This window comes from Trifolium pratense, linkage group LG6 (assembly GCF_020283565.1).
Source record: "Trifolium pratense cultivar HEN17-A07 linkage group LG6, ARS_RC_1.1, whole genome shotgun sequence".
Taxonomy (NCBI): domain Eukaryota; kingdom Viridiplantae; phylum Streptophyta; class Magnoliopsida; order Fabales; family Fabaceae; genus Trifolium; species Trifolium pratense.
Genome location: NC_060064.1, coordinates 14281850 through 14297597, shown reverse-complemented (window position 1 = coordinate 14297597; position 15748 = coordinate 14281850). Strand labels below are relative to the sequence as shown.

General features: G+C 32.3%; 1 protein-coding gene and 1 non-coding gene across 2 annotated transcripts; both read right to left on the bottom strand.

Annotated features, from left to right (window-relative positions):
• Window positions 1–2471: 2471 nt before the first annotated feature.
• LOC123888262 (transcription factor MYBC1) lies at window positions 2472–4655 on the bottom strand. Its single transcript, XM_045937263.1, has one exon. The coding sequence runs from the start codon at window positions 4382–4384 to the stop codon at window positions 3410–3412; it is 975 nt and encodes a 324-aa protein (XP_045793219.1). The 5' UTR covers window positions 4385–4655; the 3' UTR covers window positions 2472–3409.
• A 7994-nt stretch (window positions 4656–12649) lies between these two features.
• TRNAQ-UUG lies at window positions 12650–12721 on the bottom strand. The gene has a single exon. It is a non-coding gene; the product is annotated as a tRNA-Gln (tRNA).
• Between the last annotated feature and the right edge of the window lie 3027 nt (window positions 12722–15748).

Sequence of the window (15748 nt, the reverse complement as noted above, 5' to 3'; positions counted from 1 at the left end):
GGTGATGAAGACGATGAAGACGATGAAGTTCAGAAGAAGTAAAACAATGAACTTTGATTCAAAAATAATTACAACGATTATTTTGTCATGTTGTTTTTTATTTAATTTTAGTTTTAAATTTAGTTTTAATTTAGTTTTAATTAATTTACAAAATTAACAAAATATAATATTGGGGTAATTGTGTAAGTTTTAATATGTAAGGGACTTAGTTGAAATATTAAAAGATGGTAAGTTCCATGGTAAGTATCATACATAAAGGTTGTACCATATCATTCAAAGTTGGTCAACATTGCATCCTCATTGGCCAGTTTTGGAATGTACCAAAACATTCCAACTAAGGAATGTACCATAGAATTTTCCATATTAGGATATGTCTTCTTTTCTTTTTATCCCTATATATGATGAGGTCAGAATTTTATGATTTACTTAAAGAAATGAAATTATCATGATTAATTTTATGAACATTTATATATATCTACATTATCGAGTCTTGTCATATAGCATTAGATATTTGATTGGAATTTAGTGCAACATGATGTAATTGATTATTTGTCCTAAGTGGACAAAATATCAATCTTAGTTTTGACAAAATGCTTAGCACATAAAGTTAGTGACTAACTAAGATGAAGATAGTTGGTGGTTCAAGTTTCTTATGGAAAATGACTTTTGACATTGAATTAAGAATAAAATAATTGATTGTAATTATGCTAAAAAGATGAAAAGTATTTTTCATAAAGTTACTTTCACATGCCATGAATGAGACCCTAGTATTATTATTGGTTTTGTAGCTGCTAAGAGAAAAAGGACATATTTCAATAATGTAGCCGCTAAGAAAACTAGATAGAATAAATATAGTGGTTACTGTAAAAGCATAGTTTTACTAGTTAAGTACACCATGCCAATTCTCATGGCATTTTTCTATTAACTTGGCTAAAGCCAAAAATAATTAGTAAGCTATAGTGCCTTTATTTCCTATCAGAAATAGAAACACAAAAAATGTAAAAAGTACAAAGGAATAAAACACTTTCATATTAAAAAATAGTTTAAATATGTTTTTAGTTCTACAAATATATCACTTCGTCAAAAAAAATATATATCACTTTTTTTTTTAATTTGTGAGAAAAAAAATTGTTTACTTTTTATCTAAATAAAGCTAAATTGTTGTCTTTTTAAGTATTGGCAAGTCCCAAAAATATCTTTTGTACATTTGAAAATTCAAATTGTGTGTGGTGTTCAGATGTGGTGGAGAGCGAGACACATCTTTTTGGAGAATGCCCTTATTATTACTATATACATTGTGATATAAGATTTTTAATTGGTTCGCTTTGACCTCAGTGGTGCCTTGTGACCCCTTTGCGTTGTTACAAACATTTTGTTTTGGTAATGCAAATGAAAAACGGCTCAATAGGGTTCTTCTAGTGTGACATGCGGTTGCGTGGTCCATTTGAAGAGCAAGAAATGATTCAATTGGTTTTCTTTTTATATTTCTCAACATGGACCAGTTTGAATATTTATTCATTCCAATATTTATTAATACAAGGTATACAGAACAGGTGTGGTTCAAGAAGAGTAAATGACACAGGAAACTAAGTTGCTTAAAAAATTGAAGAAAGAAGTTAAGTTAGAGATGGCAACATCCTTAGCAGGGTAATACTTTTTTTTACATTAAAAAATGGAGATAAAAAATGGCTGTTGCTGCTAAATAATTGTCCATCAAAACTAATACATCAAGTATCAAAACAGAAGGAATCAAACTTCAAGCACTCCAAAAATCAAGCTTTTTACCACTTTTCAGGTTGACTTTATGGATCAATTGTTTATAAACTTTGGTGAAAATAATCTAATTGTGTTGAAGCCAAAAGCCATGTTTCCTCATGCATTCAAGAAGAGGGAAACATTTAGAAACTGGAAAGGCAAAATTAATAAGATTGAACTCAAGAAGCCTCATAAGAACACATGATTAGATCAACTTATAAGTGATGTTTATCCTAGACAGCGGAGGATGTTGACTGAAATTTTAGATGAAGCCATATTTATTATAAGTATTAGTAACATTTAATGTAAAGAACAGATTCGCATTTTGCCGTAGTGGTAAAAGTCGCTACCTTTTACTTAATATTCACCGTGCACTTAACTAGAGAATTATCGTGGCACATCCCTGCCCTAGAGAAGATCCACCCATGATCCTAGATGATTATGGGGTTACTTTACCATTTTAATTGAAATTTGAACTACTGTAAGTAAAAATGATCAGTTCCAACTTCCAAGCACATAAGCAAAAATCATAGCGACTGAGAGAATGAGGATGATGGTCCTAAACTACATTAGGCAATTCTATAACATAAACATTCTGATGCACAATAACATGATGCTAATACAGATAACAGAATGCCGTGTTGCGTAATGCATTTCAACAAAGTCTCAATTTAAGTGCATCGATTTATCATCGAAAACTATAAAAGAAAGTCAACTTGAACAGTTCGAACTTGGAACATTATTATGCCTCAAAAATATGAGGGAATCCGGAATTCTAGTCAAACAAGAAATACAGAACTAAGTAAACATGAGCTTATTGTGTTCTTTTAAGCAGGATTTACCCAGAAACTAATTTACTTAAGTTCATCTAGCATAGAGAAATTAACCCCACAATGGAGCAAGATTAGAATTTTAAACAAGCGCCTTACATCAGGCACTGAAGTCTTGTATAGAATCAAACAATGTACAACTCACCTCTATAGGACACGACGCAGATGAGACAAGTCTTTCACAATAGAGGATCCCAATTTTAGTCGAAGAATTCACAACCATATGTGCCGATCAATCACATATGCTTCCACCAGTATCTATCGAGGGTATTTATTGCCATCTGCAGAGACACTCTGCCATGAATACCAATTCAAAACTTCTCAAACCGTAACACTCCGAATTACATTGAGCTGCAGCCGAATTCCCATACATCAATGGGATAAATCAACATAGACGAAGCCATACAGATAACTACTGATTCATAAACAGGCATAAGCATACTCCCACCCAAAAGTGACATCAAGATGAATATCGATCACCAAAAGCCGACAGAGAACATATAGACCGTCATGAACAAGGTAATTACAGAAGCAGTTTTCTTTTCTACAAGGACACCTTAAAAACCGCTGGAGCTTTTAGATCCGAATACTTTAACTTCAATATAGACTCCATAACCAATTAGTAACATTAACACCAACACCAAAATTACCAATGACTCTAACAGAAATTAACAACGACGAACCTGACCAGACAGATTAAATACACCACCAATGATTCAACATTAATCAACTCAATACAATTAAAGGTGCTATGCAATGCAACTAAGGAGACAGATCAGATCAGATCATATCACTATATTGTATATATAAATTATAACCCAAATTCAATCATCTCCAGTTGGAAACAAAGTAAGAACCTTTCTCCCTCCTGATGCATTAGCTGATTCCATATCCTCCACATAACCACCAACAGGGCTATGATGTATTTGTGTCCCAATCCTATGAAGCTGCTGCTGCTGATGTTGATTCTGATGTTGATTCTGATGTTGATTTTGATGTTGCTGTTGATGCTGTTGCTGTCTAGACAAGAAAGGATTCTCAAAGTGTCCATTTGGCGGCGACCCAAAATGTCCAACCGGCCGGTTATACTGAGCAGCAGCAGCAGCAGCCATTTGTTGCTGATGGTGAATAGCAGGAACAGGAACAAAAGGCATAAAATGATCCGAATTCGGCCTCGCAACCGGATGAAGAAAATGCGGCGGAACAGGCGAGCTAGCAAATAAATGATCAGTAGCAGGGTCATTACCACCACCGGAACCACCACCTGAACCACCACCTCCACCAGAAGAAATTCCCTGCATGCGTTTCAAATAAAGCCTATACTTTTGCAAGTGACTCGCCACGTTTTCTCTTGTTAAACCATCAACACTCATAAGCTGCATTATCGTCTTTGGAACAGCGTTTTTGATTCCAAGATGTGCCACTGCATCAACAAAACGTTTGTGGAGTTGTGGGGTCCATACAAGACGAGGTCTTTTGAGTGTTCTAGCTGGTTCTTCTCCGGCTGTACCAGAACCAAGTTCACCAGAATCGGCGAAATCGGTTGAAGAAGGAAGTGAAGAAGGTTGAGGTTGTTGTTGTTGATTTTGATGATTTTGATGATGTTGTTGTTGTTGTTGTGGGTTTGAGTGATTAATGTTGTTAAGTGGGTTATTATTATTGTTGTTGATGTTGTTTCTGATGTCAAAAGCTATAGCAAGATCAGGGGTGATTAGGGTTTGTGATAAAGGCATGAGTTCTTCAGGTGAAGGGAGTTGTTCTTCCCATCTTGAAAACCAATTTGAATCGTCTTCTCTCATTGTTGGGGTTGTGATGAGTGAAGAAAAGATTGAATTTTTGAAAGTGGGTGTTTTAGTAATTTGATTATGGTGGTTGTGATGGTGGTGGAGATTTTGAGATTTGATGATGAAATTGTGAAGAGAGAATCTGATTGTAGAATTTGATTGAGTTGGGGGAGACAACGAGGATAGAGAGAGAGAGAGAAGGGGGCGGATGATTGTGATTGGATTGGAGTGTAGTGGGAGGGTGGAGAGAGGTTCGAGGTGGATCTTGTTTTTTCTCTTTCTTTTCTTTTCTTTTTCTTTTATATATTGTGATTTTCTTGCTTATCTCTATCATTTTTTTTTTTTTAGGTTTTACTACAATTTCGATTCAAAATTTATATTCATTGAATAATTAATTAATGTATTTAGTAATATATTAAAGGCTTAATTAATAAAATGGTCCCTTAAAGATATTTTTGGTTTTAGATTGGTCCCTTAAAGAAAAAAAGGTTCAAATAGGTCCCTTAAAGAAAAAAAAGTCCGAATAGGTCCCTTAAAGACATCTCCGTTAATCAGTTTGGTCCCTAAAAAGAGGTCTAAACAGGACCAAACTGATTAACGGATATGTCTTTAAGGGACCTATTCAGACTTTTTTTTCTTTAAGGGACCTATTTAGACCTTTTTTTCTTTAAGGGACCAATATGAAACCAAAAATGTCTTTAAGGGATCATTTTATTAATTAAGCCTATATTAAAAATTAGATTAGATATATTGGTTATTAATAATTCATCTGGTTTCATATATAGTAAAATTTGACTTTTTAGATTTATTAAAAAGTAATGTATTTGGTCAATAATATAGACTAGATACATTACTTTTCAATGAATCTAAAAAGTCAAATTTTACGGCATTATATTTCTTCAATATAACCATTGAATTCTGATCGTGTCTGATCAGAAGTGTGCGACCGCACCAGCGTTGATGACGGTGAAGCCCCTGTTAAAGCGGAGGGGGGTTGTGTAGTAAGGATTTCTTTAGCTAAAATATACGTACCTTGGAAGTGAAATGTGTTCACGTATATATAGCCCCCAGCGCAGGGCCAAGGCCCTTGATGGCATTTAAGGCCATCAAGTGGCTGCCGGAAAACGGCTAAGGAGCCTTGATGTGCAGTTAATGTTCATCATTCCGGTGGTTTGACGTTACAGAAGCCATAGAGAAGTAACCGTTGGTGTCCCGAGCGTTTATGGTATGTCCGGAGGTTAGGCGCTGTCTCGACTACACAAGCTCGTTGACTTGTGTTCCGAGCGTCTAAGCTCGGCCCAGAACAAATTCAAATATCTCAGTCAGTAGATCAACTCCATAAATTTTTATACAAATTCAAAAAATTGTGGAGTTGATCTACTCAATAAGATCTTTGAATTCAACGGTTGAATTGAAGAAATATAATGTCGATATCTAGTTATTAAGCGGAGTAAGTCAATAGATATTTACTCCTGGAGTCAACGGATCCCTCCTCTTTGTTTATAATTAAGGTTGAAGTAGTATTTGTTCAGTTTCAAAATGATGGTAGTAGAAAATTGAAATTGATATAGTATACTCCGTGAGTCTTTACTACCTCCGTCCCATTTTATAAAAGCTACTTTGATTAAATGATACTATTCACTTATCTTGTTTTGACCATATTTTTTAATAATATATAGATTTAAATATTAGCATATAAGATCTTGTTTGATTTGTTTTGATGAGTATTTTCAAAATATCAAGTTTTTATAATTTTTACTAATACAGAATTAAATATATTAGTGATCAAAATTGTGCGTTAGCATACGTGTAGTGGCCAAAGTAGTGCTTATATTTTGCGACGGAGAGAGTAAATTATAAGGCAAAAAACAAAAATCACGCTTATTAAGAAAAAGTAAAATACGATAATTTGAAATATGTTTTTGTGACTTTTTCTTGTAATAAGTTGCATAGGAAAATATAAAAGTTATTCTTATTGGTTGTTGTTTATTGAGAAAAGAGGAGAGAGAGAGAGAGAGAGAGAGAGAGAGAGAGAGAGAACATTCTTGAAAAATCCTTATAATTTGGGACAAAAAATAGAGTTTTTTCCCTTATAATTTGGGACGGAGAGAGTATTAATTAACTAGTAGAAAATTCGTGCTACAATACAGATTGTGAGTCAATGTGTTTCACACATATAGGAATAAAATAGGAGTGGTAGAAAATGTTATTATAAAATAAAATAAAATATAGAAAAATTATATTAAAAAAATTGCACCTCATATAAATTACAAAAAAAGTTCCATGTAAAAATTTCATAATTAAGATAGGTCTCGTATTATATGATGAGTGAATGTTGTTCAATTTCATTTTTGTGGTGTAGTGTTGCGTTTGATCCGGTGGTTGAACCCCTGTTGGGGTTGTGCAACATTTTGTTCTCATCTCTTTAAGAACACCAATTTTGGTTCAACGAGTTCGGTGCAGCCTCCGTTTTCGGCGGTAGTTCATGATTTGTTCGTGGTTTTCATTTGGTTGTTGTTGCTTTTGTTGACGTCGCGACCGCCCCATCTCTCTCCAGTTTTTCCTTTGACATCACGATATGTCGTCGTTTGTTGTTGTGTAGTTTCTGAATTGGGGATGTTCTTAAATCCGTTTTCAATCCTTCATAATTGAATTCAAACTATATGACTTGAAAAAGTCTTTGATGATTGTTGTGTTATTTTGTAGGGGTCTATTGGTACGGGTCTGTTGGTACGTGAATCGGTCTGTGTTAACAGTCGATTCATTTGCATTTTGAGTTTGTGTGGATGGATTTTCAGATTGGTTGAATATCCTTATCATTGGATGTTAGAACGCTTTACTTAAAAAATATGTTTTGCTTGTTGTTGTTCGTTGCAGAGAGTTTGTTGCTTCTTGGATCGGTTCCATGTTGATGATTGGTCCATACACTAGATTGTAGACTTCTAATTAATGATTGCTAGCATTAACTAGAAGTTGGCTTTGTTTCAATTGTTTGAGATGTCCTAGACTTTTGTGTGGTCTCGCTAGATTAGATTTATGTTCCCCAATTTTGCATATATATACTTTTTTTCGTTTTTATTTAATATATTTAGGAGATATATGTTCTTTAAAAAAAATATAGGTCTCGTATAATTCTTTAACACAAGGCCACAATCAAACAAAAAATATTAAATTAACCTAAACAAATATTTGTCCCGTATTTATTTTATGAGGAGGGATCCGTTGATTTTAGGAGTAAGTCTTCTTTGACTTACTTCGCTTAATAACTCGATATCGGCATTATATTTCTTCAATCCAACCGTTGAATTCAAAGATCTCATTGAGTAGATCAACTCCACAAATTTTTATAAAAATTCAAGAAATGTAGTTATGTATTCAGACTATTGAAATTCAACGATTTTTTTAAAAGTTTGTCGTACGTTCAATTGAAGTTATCAAAAAAAGTATCAAACGGTTTAAATCAATATCGATCGATGAGGGATTGAAGATATTGCACTTTGATTATAATATTTTTTTTGTTTTTTCCATTGTAGATAAATAAATGTAAGATACTATCATATCTTGTTTTAAAACTTTTTTTAAGAAATAATTTGCTCAACTTAGATTTACATGTATATATTTTGATTTTCAATTTATATCCTTTATAAATATATAGCCGTGTCGATATCATATATTTTTTATATTAGTGATATCGCCGTCTGTGTCCGTGCTTCAGAGGATAATACCCTTGAAAAATGATTTGCGAAAGTAATAGAATTTGGTAGTATTTATAAAATTGTATTTATGCATTTCTTTTTCATTGCTACCCCACCTTAATTGGGATATTTTGATTCAGCAGCCCCTCAAGTCCCAATGACTTGTATCATTAAGAGAAAAAAAAATTTAAAACATGAAGCTTGAAAACGTCAATTTATTTTTATTTTTAAGACAAATATTTTTTTCTTAAAATTTGACACAATATTTTTTTTTTTACAATATCATTATTGAAGATCGAACCTATAACATTATACATATTATTCAAATCTCTCACAACTAACCGGATCTAATGGCTTAAAAATTTGACACAATTAAAAGCAACAAATGAACTAATTCTTCCTTTACAATAAAGTGTTGGCAATATGATCCATTTATATTACATACGAATAAATGTTAAATGGACACAAATTTCCCAAAAACACGGGTTCCCTTTGTGGTTTTTTGTGTTTTACATAATTCATGTAAGATTTTTCCAAAAAAAAATAGCTCATGTTAGTTGTATAGTAACATCGTTACATACCAATATATTATCTTACAAGTTACATCACATCTTATTTAATTAGAGGCCGTTTGTTATAGTTTATTTTAGAAAAAAATTACTTTTTTATAAAAATAATCACTTTTAATTGTTTTGTATCTGTTTGTTATAGATTTTTAAAATAATTAGAAGCTAAAAATAATCATAAAACAGCTAAAAATGAGAAGTTACTAAGAGTAGCTTATAAAATAATAGATTTTTTTTAGAGGAGAGAGAAAAAAAATGTTAAAATAAGAAAGTTATTTGTAATTAAAAAAATCACTTTTATAAATTGTATCCAAACAAACTAAAGATTGTTTTATTTAAAAAAAGTGATTTTTATTATAATAAACAAACACAAAGTAAATTCAATTTTTCTAAAAATCTCTAAAAACTAATCTCTAAATTATTTTACATCAAAATCACTATTTTTTTAATCTATATCTAAAAACAAAATTTATTAATCAAATAATAAAAATAATCTTATATTACATAATAAAATACTTGTCTCACTCTCACTACCAAAAAAATATTTATCTCACTTGTACATCATACAAATTTAATCTTTTTTACAATAACACACCTCTTTATATTATTAGGCTGAAAACGATGCCACCAGAAGTTTTGGAAGAGTATAGTAAGGATGAAATGTACGGGCATGGGAAAGAGTTGAGATGAAGAGGAGAGATATAAAAAGATTCTTCACTTTTGTGGATTTTTGTTTTGTGTAAAGAGAATAAATTAAATTGTTGAGCTGGTGTGTGAGATAGGAGGATACATGCACAAGGAAACTTAATGGGTGATGTTTTGTTTTTTTGCCATTAATTAGATTAGATGAGATTTAATAATTACACACAAGAGTCCAGATCTAAAATAAAATAACAAAAGGACAATCCATAATTAATGGGTGAAACATATATAACATATTTTCTAAGGCAATTGGACAAGTGCAACAACTCTAGAGCCACTAGGTATAAGTTCAAATTCAACTATATCCATGTATAAATCTTGATTTAACAACTCCATAATTATTATTTGTACAGTTGCTATAAAAATCCAATCTCAATTGGGCAGATTTCATTTTTGTATTTGGGTCTTCTGATGTGTGGTAATGCTTGTAGACATTCTTTTTGGGTCCCTCTGGTTGAAAAATATAAAGGTAAATTGTTTCGATGGAAAAGTTGTAATTTATCGATGGGAGGTCGATTAGTTTTGCTTCAATATGTTTTGTTCTCAATTTCGATTTATTTTCTTTCCTTCTTCAAGGTTTCGACTAGTATTATTTTTTTAATTGAGTCTATTTTTAAAGCATTTCTTTGGGATGGGAGTAAGGAATTTAGGAAAATTAATTGGATTAAGTGAGAATAAATTTGTCTTGAGTTGTAGAGAAGAGGTTTGGGGGTTCGTAGAGTGAGGGAGTTTAATTTATCTTTACTTGGTAAGTGGTGTTGGAGATTTCCGGTGGAATAAGATGGTTTGTGGTGTAAAGTGTTGGTGGCTAAGTATGAGAGTAGGGATGAACAAGTAGATAGTGGTGTTTGTGGTGTAAGAGGTTTAAATAGGGTGTTGAGAGTGTTGAATGATTGGAGGAGGTATGTTGAAGATGATGTGGAGGAGGGAAGAGTTGAAAATTTTCAACTGTGTTGAACCTGACAAAGAGGGACACGCGGCGCGCTTTTTGTGGCTGAAAACTGGCGCGTGCAGTACACGCACGGTAGAGAGAGTGAGGAGCAGACGGACGGAGAGAGAAAGAATTGAATGGGATACGTGTTATAATCTGATTGGCTGAGCGGATTTTTATCACAATAATACTTTGAACTCAATTATTTGATCGCATAATAATCATTGGAGAGAGTAAAAGTTGAATGAGTGTTAAATGATTAAGTGGAAGAAAGATAAAATGATATAGAGTGTTTAAAAGTGAAAAAATAATGTTGAAGATGGTTAACCATTGCACATAGTCTAATAAAAAGAATGTGGGGGTTAAAGAAATAATAATAAAAAAAGGATCAATAGCAATGAGTGTGAGAAATTAAATTAATGACATGAAATTAACTAGGCCCTAAATTAAATAATAAAAAAGAATGAAGTATAAAGTGAAGAAGGATGGTTTATTTGGAGAGTTGGAACAGAAACCATGAAATACACTCAGAAAGGAACACTGTTGCAAGTGGGATACCTGTTGGGTGCAGAAATTGATTTATACCTCAATCAAACACAGACACACAGATTTGCATTAAACAAATCTGAGATGGAAACACAAGACGCATGAAAGGATATCAAATTTGTCTACCTATTATTAGTAAAAAGAAAAGAGCACACTTATTGTCCCTAGAAAGTGCATGTTTCCTTTTTGCAGCATTGACAATAGTATTATTGGACCAATAGAATCAAACTAAAATATGATCATAAAAGGATATTTATTCATTGTACTGTTACTATAGTACTATACCCATGTGCTACCCATGTTTTCAACTTCAAAAATACCAGTATATATCATGACAGGTGTGTGTAGTGTATCTCTTCTATCATTAACATTTTGGCATTTATAACAAACAAACACATTATACTATTGCTCTATTATTTTGTTCTCATCTCTTGGGCTTTATATTATTTTACTTTTCTACTCTACCAATAATATGTTGGAAATCTTATACCAGAGTGTCTGAACTTTAAAGTTACAACTGAAATACTCCTTCGTCCCAAAATATAAAAGTTATTTTGATTAAATATATTATTCATTCATCTTGTTTTAACCGTATTTTTCTAATAACATATAAATGTAAATATTAATATATGAGATCTTGTTTGATTTGTTTTGATGAGTATTTTTAAAATATCAAGTTTTTATAATTTTTACAAATAGACAAGTAAAGATATTAGTGATCAAAATTGTGCATTGACATACGTGTTTGTGATCAACTAGGTCTTATATTTTGGGACGGAGGGGTAGTCCATACTTAAAATTTATTAAATATGAAGGATTAAAAATATAATAAAATTTAAGTATGTACTAATATTAAAAGGTCGCATAAATGTAACAGCATGATACTATTTGATAATATTTTGTAAAGAGTATGCTTTATGGTATTAATGTTAATGTTGATGCTAGTTTTTTAGAAGTTGAATATCATCTTTTATGTCGTGTCGTTCAGATATTATTTCATTTAAATTTTTAGGAATTTCGATTGGTGCAAATTCTGCAACAAGAGAGACTTGAAAATCGACGGTGGATGTTATGTCTAATAGGTTGAGAACTTGGAGTAGCCAAGTATCTTTTGATGATAGAATTACTCTAATTAAGGCGAGCCTCTCCCTCTCTATTTCTTTCCTTTTTGAAGACACCTTGTTGTATTTTAAAACAACTAGTGAGGATACAAAGAAATTTTTTTACGGGGAGGTGGTATATAGAGGATAAGAGGTTGTGTTGGGTTAAGTGACATCAAATTTGTTTACCTAAGGATCGATCAAGAAGGATTAGGAGCAAAAAATTTAGAACTTTCTAATGTGGCGTTGTATTCAATCCCTTTTTTATAATAAAAAATTGTATTAATAAGGGGTACAAGAAGTACTCAAATCCTTACAATACAACGCAAATCCCTTAAATACTAAGAATACATATTAAGATTGACACTCCAATCGGAATACAAATAATTGCAAAGTCTACCTGAACGACATATGAACCAAAACCACGAAATGAGTTTAATTTGATCTACCAACCCATCAGAATCAGCTATTACACCCCGAAAAATGACATTATTTATTAACTTTCAAGCACACCACGTTGTCGCTAGTCAAATCAAATGTTTTACTTTTAATCTCCTTTTGGATTTCAGTATTTCACAATGTCTCCAAAAAAATTGAAATGTTGTCACCCCTCATCATAATGTTTGCGTATTTTTATTGTATTGTATCCTGAATTTAATAAATTTTATGTATCCATCACATATTTATATTTGTATCGCATAAATGTTTATTATTATTAATAAATGAAACGATAAAAAAATAGGTCCTACCGGGAGTCGAACCCAGGTCGCTGGATTCAAAGTCCAGAGTGCTAACCACTACACCATAGAACCATTTGTATTAGCATTTACATTGAAAGGGATATAGAAATATAACCATTCTTTTATGTCATTACATATTTATACGTTAATTCAACCACCAATTGTTTGAAATATTTTTAATTCAATCCACTATCATCTACCTTATTAAATTACTAGTTTATCAACTCGAAGAGTACGTTTGATCGGGGTAACTCAACTGGTTGAGTTGGTTGAGCTAGGTGTTAAGAAGTTTGAGGTTATGAAAAACTAACATAACAATTAACATACTAAGAATTTTTCATTAAAAAAAAAACTCTAAAAGTTTGATCTAATGATAAAAAAATAGGTCTTGAATCTGAGAGCCCTCGAGTTTAATCCTCACTATAGTACCTTTGGATAGATGGAAATGTAAATACTTTTATAAATGTTCTTTGAACCCTATTTATGGTCTTTCATGCCTTGGACCTGGCATCCTCTCGCCTTAAATTTTATTTCATAAAAATATATTTACTAGTTTTTGATCTCTTGAGCAAGGTCTCATATTCGAGTGGATAAAAATTGTGGTTGGAAGGAAAGACCCGCCAAAGTTATCAACCAGGTTGTCTTGTAAAGGTTAGTCTTAACGAAAATTGTGTTTGTAGCCTTTATTTAATTTTTACTGCTTGTGAGTTAACTTCAATCCGCAAGCTTATCAAATTTACCATCTTATTATTCTTATGTGATATCGTTATTTACTATTACTACTTTTTTGCCATGAACAGCCTTAACAAAACTATTGCGCGTCGGAAGTGTTTGCCTTGACCATACATTTTTGGACACTATTTGTCTGTGCAAAACAATCGACGCGTCACCTGAACTTCTCAAGCGCCTCCTGAATTTCCCAAAATATCCGTCTCACAAGATAACTATGAGTGTTGAAGGGTGTAAAATCTGGAAAAATATAATTCGCTACTAGCGAACTGAGTTCACACAATAACTAACGAACCTTAAAAAAATATTTTCATACGGGGTGAAGAAGGACGAGGGGGGGACAAAAATATTAGATTTTTTAAGGTTCACTACTTAAGTAGTTAAGTAGCAAACTCAACTACTTAAGTAGCGAACTGTATTTTTTTTTCTAGATTTTGCGCCCTTTGAGTTTACTACTAAAGTAGCGAACTGTGTTTTTTCAGATTTTCGCCCCCTTTAGCACTCGCTAATTAAGTAGCAATGGGGGTATTTTTAGAATTTCCAGGGGCGCACGAGAAAAGCCAGGGGCGCGAAAACAAGTTCTCAACGATTTTTAAAAGGTTGGTTCAAAATTAATTTGCATTTTCAACTATTTCGGAATGCAGAATTCAAACTACATAAATCTATACTTCGGATTTTGTTTTCCGATCGAAAAATCGGTCTCTAAAAGTGAATTTTCTAGTAGTGTGAAGCCCTATAAGTAAGAACTAGAAAAACATTAGTTTCTATTGAAAATGCAAATTAATTTGGAAACTATAAATCCGAAATAGTTGAAAATAAAAAACTGAAGCACCAGAAGATACATAAAAAAAATGATATATTCATTAAAACACACTCAACAAAAACCTTAACATTTTGTCAAAAAAACAAAAACCTTAAAATATGCCATTAAAAAAAATGGTCAACAACTTCAAAAGATACAAGTCAATAACGGCATACAACAAAATTGACATAAAAATATAAGATCTTGATGAACAAATATAAATAAAAAACAAACGAGACTATGAGTATGATAAATTAATCACTTCAACTCTATCTTCCTCGGGTTCAACCGTCAACACTGAAAATGTCGGTCCAACTACACAAAAAACAACGAATTAAAACTATATAAAAAAAAGACTCTAAAATTCAAAAATAGATTCTGAATAGTTTAAAGGGGTAAACGGGGAATTTCAAGGGGGTTTGGAAGAAACGTGGGGATAAAGAGAAAAATTTGTCGATTTTACCAAGTTGGATCATATTATTACTAGGGTGGTAAAACGGGTCAGACCGACCCATTTAACCCGCCATTTTTTATTGTCAATGCTACGATTTTGGGCTCGATAACTTAAGTTGGTATGTCTCGCCTAACTCGCTTAAAAAATAGGGTAAGGTGCCCCGTGGGCATTTTTTTTAAAAAAAAAAAAAAAACTATGTACTAAGATTGAATTATATGTATAAGTCTAAAGTCTACTGAGTCCAATCCAATAATTCTTTTTCTTTTCTATAGTGCACTGATAAAAAAAGAAACTTAGATTTAAGAGCTAAAACTAAGTTTTCAATTCCATTCATGATTGTTTCTTGATGTTTTTTCTCCCGATCCCCCGTGTTTCTTTTATACCCCTGAATTTCCAATTTTATCCTTAAAAAATCTTCGGTTTGTAGAAACCGAAGTTTTTTTTTTGCCTCGACAACAAATTTCGGTTTCTAAAAACTGAAATTTACTCTGAATTTGCACTAAAAAAAATCCGGTTTTTGCGAACCGTATTTTTCTGTAAGGGCAAAATTGAAATATTGGGGGGTATAAAAGAATCACGGAAGGTTGGAAGAGAAAGCATCTTGTTTCTTTCCCATCATGTTCCCAATCCCACTGTTCTTCGTCCGCTCCACTCACACACGTTTAGAGGATATTTCAAAAGATTGATGTGGTAGATTGACATGTTTTAATTTATATATGAATTTTGAACACATGGTGTGTGTGTGTGTTGCTGTAAAAACTAGAAATGGGTTGAAACCAAATTAATGTTGTGATAAATAAAGATTTTTTGGCGGGACGACCCCCCCAAACTCACCGATAAATAGCAATTAGGTCACTTGCAATTTTTTTGACATCAGCAACCAAGGATAACAATGAAATTGTAGCACAAATAATCCATAGAATTTTGATAGCTAGAAGAAACAATAAAGTTTTTAATCAAGAGTATGTACTTGTCAACACCACTTTAGCTAACTCTGTCCATTTTGCATGACTATTGCACCTATTCAGCAAACCCTAACTAGCAAGCATATCATCATCAACAATAATCAGAACCCTACCTGTCACATCATCAACAAAACCCATAGTTTGTCAAA